General features: G+C 53.1%; 1 protein-coding gene across 2 annotated transcripts; it reads right to left on the minus strand.

Moving 5' to 3' along the window:
• Positions 1-7,203: 7,203 nt before the first annotated feature.
• Ly6h (lymphocyte antigen 6 family member H) lies at positions 7,204-9,183 on the minus strand. 2 transcript variants are annotated; one of them, XM_010639242.3, is made up of 4 exons: positions 9,012-9,183; positions 8,631-8,759; positions 8,050-8,169; positions 7,204-7,759 (listed from the first exon to the last, which is right to left on the minus strand). In XM_010639242.3, the coding sequence occupies exons 1-4, from the start codon at positions 9,145-9,147 to the stop codon at positions 7,521-7,523; spliced, it is 624 nt and encodes a 207-aa protein (XP_010637544.1). In that variant the 5' UTR covers positions 9,148-9,183; the 3' UTR covers positions 7,204-7,520. The 2 variants fall into 2 exon arrangements, with proteins under 2 accessions (XP_010637544.1, XP_010637545.1); XM_010639243.2 differs by having other exon boundaries at positions 9,005-9,162.
• Positions 9,184-9,236: the final 53 nt, after the last annotated feature.

Genomic DNA, 9,236 nt, shown 5'->3' on the forward strand with positions numbered 1-9,236 from the left:
CCTGGGTCCTGAAGGCTCAGTTTTGAGAGTCCACACTGCCCAGTGGTGGCCCCTGGCCCAGGCCCATCCAGTTCAGGAAGGGGACCTGGTACTCAGGAGTGATTAGAGCAAGGTCAGTCAGTGGTCAACAGGAGATGTGGACATTGGGGGCCCTAGCCAGGGTGGGGGACTTCTTCCATCACCAACAGTATTCAAGGCTCTTATTAGCATGGACCTCCCTATTCACACAGTACCTGTTCATCAATAACATTAAATCATGATTTAGGGCAGATTCCCTGTCATTCACATCCTTCATTTACTCCTTCCTATTTTAATCATTCATTTAACAAAATTACCAATAGCCTCCTCAGGGCATCTTGACAGACCACAAGGGTCACCATCCAGGGAAGAAGCCAGAGTTCCTCCTCTGGAGAGTAACTTGTCAACATCCACCCACATGGGAGGGGAGGGAAGGAAGGCTGTCTCAGTGCTGGGGAGAACAGCATAAGCCTGAACCTGGCACACACAGCCAGGCCACCAATTCTGAGTGCTGCTGGGGAGAGACAGCCTTAGGACCAGCCTCCAAAGCCCCCACATGACCTCAGGGCTGCCTCTAAAGCATCCCACACAGTCTGTCAATGTCTGCCAAGGCAGACACGCCAGCCAGCTCTCCCCTAAACCTTGCCTTCCTGAACTTGGCCAACACCAGCCAGCCAATCCCACCAGTGCCAAGAAAGGGGGCTACTATGAAATCAAGGGAAATTTGGAGACAGTGGCAGAGGAGAATAGAGGCTTTGCAGGAGCCGGGGAAGTCTGGAACTTCAGCCAGGAGAGCCACTGGCAGAGGCTACAGGCAGGTAACCTGATGCTACCCCCACTCACTGACTGTCCTGGCCTCCCTCTCCCTACACTCCCTCCCCACCCTCCATGATGTTCCCCCATGTACCCTGGTGCTGGTTTAGCCCGACCAGTCCTAATCTCAGTTCCAGTCTCTGCCCAACCTGGTCCTCACTGTGCCCTCCACCTACCCACTGACCTCTCTCAGGTCTGGGTTAAGACATCACTGTGAGAGACTGGTCTGTCTGTCCTGTGAGATCCCTTCTTGTCAGGGAGACTGGGCTGGAGCAGGAAAGGTCAGGCCTCCTTAGCCAAGCCCTCCCACTGTGGGCTCTGTTTGGGGAGGTGCAAACCACCTCCCTGCTGTAGAAAATGGTGAAATCAAAACACAGACTGACAACAAGCCATGCCTAGGATCAAGGCTAATCCATCTCTATGCACCTGAGGTCCCCTTCTCAAAACTTTAAAGAACATGCAATTCCACCTTCACCACCAATCAGATCAGCAAATCTCAATCATTCCCAAAGACCCTGCTGTCTCCTTCATGGTTGGTGCAGCCTCAAAAGCAACCATAGCCAGACTTGTGGAAGCTCCACAGGTCCAGCAAGGCTGCCCTGGGCACTTGCCCCAGACTCTGTTGCCCATAAATATGTCCAAGGCTGTCCACCACAACATTGTGAAGGAAAATACCTGAGCAACCTAAGCATACAGGAGGAGGAAGCTGAAAGCATCTGGTGGGAAGTTAGGATGCATCATTGGGTCAGCTGTAGGAAGATATGGGAAGCTCACATTGCAACAGTATGTAAAGATCTCCAAGGTATATGGAGGGCCCTCAATAGCAAATGACCCCTCTATCAGTTTTCATCTCTGTGTATTTGCAAAAAAGACACCCTGAGCAGAGACACAGAAGATTGGGGGGACAGAGAGGGCTGGAGGTACCCTTCTCTTGGAGACTTTGTATTGGTACAAATGGAGCAGGAATGGCCAGCCCTCCTTAGCCTGGATGCCTCCTGCTGTGGGCTCTGTTTGGAGACTTCTGGTCCTACCCCAAAGTGACCCAGTTAGAGACTCACTCTCAGATGGTGGACTCAAGACTGAGCAAATATTTGCATCTCCTGTTGTCTTTGGATAGTTGGGTGGAGCCCCTCACCTAACTCCCCAGGAGTGGGCCCCTGACCCTGTGCTCCTTCCTGCCTCATTCTCCCTGTTCCTTACAGCCTCCCTCTAGGCAGGGTAGGGAAGCTCCCTGGTCCACTCTCACAAGCCCACCAGGGAGAGAGATTTGGCAAACTACCACCAGGGACTTCCCCAATGCAAGTCTTACAATGAGCCTGGAACTGCACCCTGAAGCAGGCCCCAGATAACCTCAGATCCCCACTACTTCTGCTCCTGTAGTGCAGCCTATCTGTGAGGTACAAAGTCTCTTCCATGGACAATGTTCACCTTGGTAGGCATTAGACCTCACAATTACCTTGTTGAAACAGTTCTGTGCTTGATTAGTGTATCCAACAACACCGCCCTCTCTGCACATGCATGCACACTTCCATGTGTACACACACACACACTCACCAGAGGAGCCATCCCTTCTGTCTACTGTTCTGTCCCCAGGCCCCAGAGTCCAGCACTCAGCTCCCAAAAAGAAATAGAATGAATCAATAAGCTTAAAACTGTCAACCTGCTCTTCACATCTCTTCTGATGGCAACACCTCTGCTTATGGGGTATGGATGGTACAGCTTTCTGAAGCCAACAGAGGACACTTTAAATCAAGATTTCTGGGTGTAGGGAGCAACCTGGGAATCCTGGTGCCAGTTAAAAATTGAGAAGAGGACCGAGCAGCCAGGAGCCTAGCGCTATGGACAAGTCCCAGCTTCCAACAGGCAAGGAGAGAGCAAGAGGGCACAGGCAGGGAGGACTCCACCAACCCCATGACCCCATGCTGCCAGACCACTTGGGAGCATGGCAGGCAGGAGGCACCTTTATCTGGAAGGGCTACCCACACTGTGAGCTCACCTCCAAGGAGGATGTCAAAGCAAATCTATCTAAAGAAGATGCTGAAGTCTCAGGGTACAAATGCCCTAACCAAACACCACCATTTAAATGTAGCAGTGGCTTAAAAGAGTCATATGTCACAAGCCAAAATGTCTTGCTGTTAGGAAACCTAGTAATGAAATTCATTGTAACAGCTCTTCATTAAGTGGGGAAAATATGTGGTTATATCAACATATGATGAAAGGGCATTTCTTTTAAAGTCATTAGCCATTTTTAAAATCTAATTGAAATATGAATAAACAGAGTCTAAGTTGAGCAAAGATGGATGCTCAAACCCAACAACAAACACTGTTCACGGTATATGTGAAGGTGCTCCCAGGCTTTGCCTAGCTGGCACAGTCCACAAACCCTGACCAAGAAGCAGGAATATCAGAGAAGAAACCAGATCACCTTCATCCATAGAGCATACATTGTATACTGTAAAAAATCTAAGAGATACTGCTAGTAATGGAATTTAGAAATATATGTACTCAAAAATAAGTAGTCTTCCTTTCTTCTAGGTGCAATTTTATTTGTAGCTGCTTCAAATCTTCTAAACACTCTCTGCCCATTTTGGATGGCTCCTGTGTGGTGTATCCCACTTTGGCCTTATAGAATTTGAAAACTTCATCTTGTAGCTTAAGTGTGCAGCAGTATGTCTTTGGACCAGATGTGACTTTGGAACAGGTGACCTATGGCTGCCAGCCAATAGGCAGGAGCCATGTAGCCAGGCCAGCTCAGCATCTGCCCTGGGCCTCCAGCCCTCCTAGCAAAGTGTGCTACATAACCCAGTCAGGCAGACTCTGGGGTCCACACTAGAAAGGACAGTATACACAGACTCCCCATTGGGCTGGATGAGAATACTCCTACCTCTTTATTTCTAGGATCATCCATTTGCCAAAACAGCAGAAACTTGACATCTTAGTACAGCATTCCCATCTTCTTTCCCAAGGAGGGTCCAACTAGGGGCTGGGGACAGGGTGGCAACTATCTACTCAGATATTTGTTCCCCTCAACTAGCATACACAGGCTGCTGCCAAGATAGCCTTCACCTCATTTGTGAGTCAACTCCTATCCCTTGGTATTGGGTCACAGCCCAATTTTCAGAGCATGAGGTTACCTGTGCCCCCCACCACTGTCATCTCCCTGAGACCTCAGCCCTTGAATGGAAGCTAGAGGCCTCTCTGGGCCCAGCTTACTGTCATCACAGCACCTCTCCTCCTTCCCCATATGCTCAAGGCTATTCCTCCTAGTTTAAGAGAAATCTCTACCCCCTCTTTATTTTGAAATAGCTGAGAGACTCCCCCTCAGCTCCTCCCCATCTCCATCTTTAGGGGTGGGGCTTAGCCTTTTGGACACACAAAGGCCAGACACCCAAGGTTGTCTGCCCTGTCAGTTGGTCCCTTAAGACAACAAGCAGCCCTTGTTTACCTCCTTGCATGGGGTAGGACATTTATGAAATGAACATCACCATGAAGGTCAAAAACATTCACTTCCTTCATCAAAAAAGGGCCAGTTAAATTTAAAGGGAGAAATTCCATTTACAATATTGCCAAAACTATAAATTACCCAGCAATAAATATACTATGGAAGATACCCAGTCCATGTGGAGACCTCACAGCTACACCAAGGATCCCACAAATCTCTGAGTGGGGACACATCCCCACTTCAGACCCAGGGAATGAGAGCCCCACTGGATCCAACAGAGGGGCACCCGGACATGTGCAGCACAGGAGAGGGAGAAGCAGCGACGATGCCTGGGAAGGGCACCCACTTCACCCTCTGTGAGGTGCTGCGAGGCTGCCAAAATCAAAACTGCAGCATAGTGACTAGTAACCTCGGACCAGGAAATCCCCATGGTAGCAGATCAGAGTGCCCTGTTATACGTGGGAATGCATTCTGTCACAAAGGGGGCATACTGAATCCACAAGGAAGATGGGTTAACAAACGACACCGAGAAAAATGGCTACAAGCAAGGAGTCCCTCTACCCAGCCACACCACAAGCAAACACAAAATGGCTGCTATCTGAATGCAGGAGTCAAATCTGTAAAGATGCTAGATGCACATACAGAGGCTATTGGTATAGGGCAGAGGTGGGTCTCCCAAGATAAGAAGTCCCAAACCACTCCAGAACCATTAGACAGGCTCTACTGCAACCAATCTCAGAGGACTGAAGGAAACATTCACCAAACTTGCCCTGGGAAGCTCTGGTATACAGGGATTGGTCAAACCCAACAGTAAGAACAAGGCAGGGCCCAGAGTGTATGACCAAGGAGGAACACAGGCGAGGGTGTAAGGAATTGGTAGAGGATCTACTTCCTTGATGGATTTCCTCTCTGGCTCACCCAATCACCTTGGCCCATAGAGAAGGGAGGACAAGGACATCCCTTCAGAAATGCTGATGGCAAAAAACTGAAAACCACCATGCCCACCAATAAAGGACGGTTACATAAATTATAAAGGACTCATTCCGGGGACAAAGAACAAAAGGTCAACCTAGACAGCTATCCTGGATGGTGGCTACAGTAAGCTGCCTGGTGAAAAGGGCTAAGCAGCAGCTGATGCCACAGCGGCACTCTGTGCCTGGCCCACCCAGGGAACAAAGCCGATCTCACAACTACAGGGCCTGGCTGAGCAGACCCATGCGTGACCACCTGTTGAGGCAGAACCAACCTAAAATCTCCTAGATATGTGCAGGGTGGAGCAGAAATGGGATGAAAGGGGAGCAGATATGTGGGGTCCAGCCATCTGTGCCTGCTGCCCTCCCCAGAAGCTTCTCAGGCTAGGGGCAGGAGGCACCCCCATGTAATCTTACACGATTCCTCAAAGAGGCAGGGGAAGTCTGCGCCTTTTTTGTTTTCAGATGCTCTCTCAACTGATAAATTGGGCATGCAAAGATGGTGTGTGGACTCTGGCCCAGAACTCACCCCTCATCCTGCAGTCTTTCTCTTCCTGCAACTCCAGGGCTCACAGGGGCTTCCATAGTTCAGGACCTCCCCACACCAACTCCCTGTTGCCTCTGAATTACTGAGAATTGAATAAAATACCTTTGCATTGAGCTATGCCCCAAGCCCCTTTGTTTTCATTTTGTTTTAATTTTGAGATAGGGTCTCTCTAGTCCTTAAATTGCCCATGCTGGGCTTGAACTTTCAATCCTCCTGCCTCAGCTTCCCAAATCCCCTCTGAATTCTTGAGTTCCTTTCCCTTACTCCAGCTGTGGTCCTCAGGTCCCAAAACCAGCAGTTAGGGATGGGGCCTGTAGCATAGGAATGGGGCAGAGTCCAAGAAGAAAAGGAGATGAGCCTGTAGAGAAAACCCTTAGGCCATATCCACAGCAGGGAGTCAGCACCAGCTTCAGGGAGGACTGGAGGCCTCGCCCCACTCCCCTGCTCACCAGACCCTGATTTTCCTCCATCACACATGCAGAGCCTCTGGGAGCAATGCCAAAGCCAGGTTCTACAGGAACCATTTCCCTTTCTGAAGAGTCCGGGACCCAGCAGTGACCATAGGTCTGCACAGCCTAGGACAGCAGAAGGGCACAGTGATCAAAGACCAGACCCCAGAGAAGTCCTGGCATGTCTACTGAGCACCTCACAGTGAGCATGGGACACAGGACAAGCAGTCCTGCAGCATCAGTGCAGGAGCCAGGGCTGAAGTTAGAGGCTCATAGCTGCATAGAAGGATCAAAAGGGCAGCCCAGTTTACTTGGAAGGGTTTCCCTTGCTCCCCATTTGTGTCACCGACACTGGCTCAGCCTCCTCAGATCTAGGCCCAGGGACTGGCCCCGAGACCCTCCCAACCAGGGTGCAGGGGCCAATATCCAGCCAAGGGGCAGTCTGGCCCACAAAGGCTCCACTTCAGGCTATAGCAGCCCTGTGGCTCTCAGTGGCTGAAGAGGAGTGGGCTAGGAACAAGAGGCCTGTGGACCAGGCACAGCTGTTGTGAGTATCCATGGGCACACTGAAGCCGAGTGTCCCAGAGGGAGTGTGCGCAGGGACACATCAGCATGTGTGGTATGATGAGAATGTCTCAATGCCCATGTATGCAGATGCCCCTGTATATAAATGCACAGCAGTGAACACAAACTAGGTACAGGTGTGTTGTCTGTGGGTATGTGTGCATCTGTGCCCACTGCTGTATTTGTGTGCACTTCTAACTTGTGTGTGCATGGCTCTTTCCCCTCCCACAAAGGCCCACCCTGTGGTCCTGTCCAGCCCAACTCCCACCCATGCTCCTCAGCACACACACCTGCACCCCAAAACCAGGAGAGTGTGGTTTCCAACTGTCTTCGCTCTCAGCTTTCCACTCTCCACCAGGACCCCAACCCACATCCACACCCAGGCTCAGACCCAGGGCCTCAGAACTCAGAAGTGACTTTATTTCTTGGTAAGCAGATGCCCTCTGGGCCAGGGTGCTGGGTTGCACTTGGCTCAGCCTCAATTCCCCTCAGGGACCTGGGGGTCCCAGCCCCCTGCCCTCCCCTGGCCTCCTGCCTGGACACCTTAGAAAAGCCCAGCTGCCTGGGATGCAGTGCTGGTGGACAGGCAGTGAGGCCTCACATTTGAAAGTACAGACCCCAGTTCCGGGAACCCTGCCCAGGCCTCCACCAAGCCAGGCAGGGAGGGGCAACAACAGGCTCAGGGACAAGCTCCAAAGCCCTACAGAGGGCAGAACTCAGGGCTCAGCCCAGAGCAAGGCAGACCCCAGGCTGAGCAGGAGCCCCCCAGCCAGGGCCCAGGCGCTGTGCCCCACCACTGAAGCCACCCCGTTACACAAGTCCTTCTCGCAGCACTCCACGTCGACTTTGAGGATCCCAGAGTTAATGAACCCCATCAGATAGTCTGAGAAAAAGTGCCGCTTGACGAAGTCACAGGAAGGGGCGCACATCTTGTTCACAGAATGATCCTTCCTGCCTGGGGGAAAAGGGAAGTCGAGCTCTACCTGGGCCTGTGCTTCCTCCCCAACCCCCAAGCCCCTCTAGGTCAGCTAGGGACCAAGGTCAGCAGAACTGAGGCCTTCATTCCACCAAAGCTGGGGGCTGCATGGAAAAGCCAAGAAGCCAGGAAAGGACAAGGTAAGCTGGGCAGTGGTCCTGCCCTAGACCTGTGCTACTGTGGCAGGCCTGGCGTCCCAGAGAACACTTCTGACCTCCCCCCAGAGTCTGTCTCTTAGCAACCCCCCACCCACCCAAGCTCCAACTTACTGCTGCTGGGGTCAGTGATCTGGACGCTGGCACATACAGTGTCTGACGGCTGGCACTGCTTCGGGGTACAGTGGCTGGAGTTGGTGGTCAAGGTGCAGTCCTGGCACCACAGGCCATGAGCTGAGTAGGGCATGGGATGGAGATGACCAGAGGAACTCGCCAGGCTCTGCATCCCCTCCATCCCTACCTGCTGCCAGATCCTGGCAGAACCATGCCCCTTGGGGATACGAGAAGCAAGGCAGTCTGACCCCTGCACTTTCCTCTGGGCCTTCAGCACAGCCCCAGTGGATGGGTTCCAAGCTATGAAGGGTGGACCAGATGTAGTGGGAGGCCTGGCAGGGCTGGAACTGATGGAACAAGGAGCATCTACGCTGGACCAAGAGCCCTAGAAGAGGCACTCAGGGCCTCAGGTGCCCAGAGAGACACGCGCGGCCAGAACAGAGCTGGAGAGGACTGAGCTAGGGCCACAGGGGTCCTGGGGGATTCATGAGCTTTACGACTGAATAAGGATAGCTCCGACTGAATAAGGATAGCTCCCCCACAGCAAGGTCCTCTCCCCACACACTCCCCTCCCCACTCACCTGGCACGGGGCACAGCAGCAGGGTGAGTATCACCAAGCCGAGACCCCTCATGGCTGCAGGTAGCATGCTGTGGGTGAACCTGGGGGAGGCACCGGGCGCTGCGGGCGGGGATCCTCTAGGGGTCAAGCCTGGTGGAGAGAAAAGAGACCCAGTCCTCGGCAGAGACCAAAAACCCTCCCCTTTCCTGGCCTCGGGAAGACCTCCTCCTAAGAATTGGAAGGCCAAGTCAGCCAGGAGCTGGCAGAGCCCCACCCGACACATCCCCCCCCGCCAGCGTCCACCATCACAGCCTCCCCAAGGGGAGAAAAAGGTCTGCCCTCTCGCCGGCTGTCAGCCTGGGCGAGCTATCGGCCGGGCTTCCCCCATCCCTCACCCAGCACCTGTGGGGGTGGGGGTGTCTTGTCCTCCCTGGGAAGCTGTAGGTGAGTCCAGACAGGAACGGTAGGAGGAGGAGGAAGAGGGAGAGGACTGCACCTGCTGCGGGGAGAAGGGCGCGCGCCGTATCCCCACCCACATACACCCCACCCAACCCAACCCTACCCCACCCACCCCCGGGCTGGGGGGCTGGGGACCCCGTGACGAGGCCCCCCCCCCCCCCCCCGCTC

This window comes from Fukomys damarensis, unplaced genomic scaffold (assembly GCF_012274545.1).
Source record: "Fukomys damarensis isolate Sample0158 unplaced genomic scaffold, DMR_v1.0_HiC HiC_scaffold_5, whole genome shotgun sequence".
Classification (NCBI taxonomy): domain Eukaryota; kingdom Metazoa; phylum Chordata; class Mammalia; order Rodentia; family Bathyergidae; genus Fukomys; species Fukomys damarensis.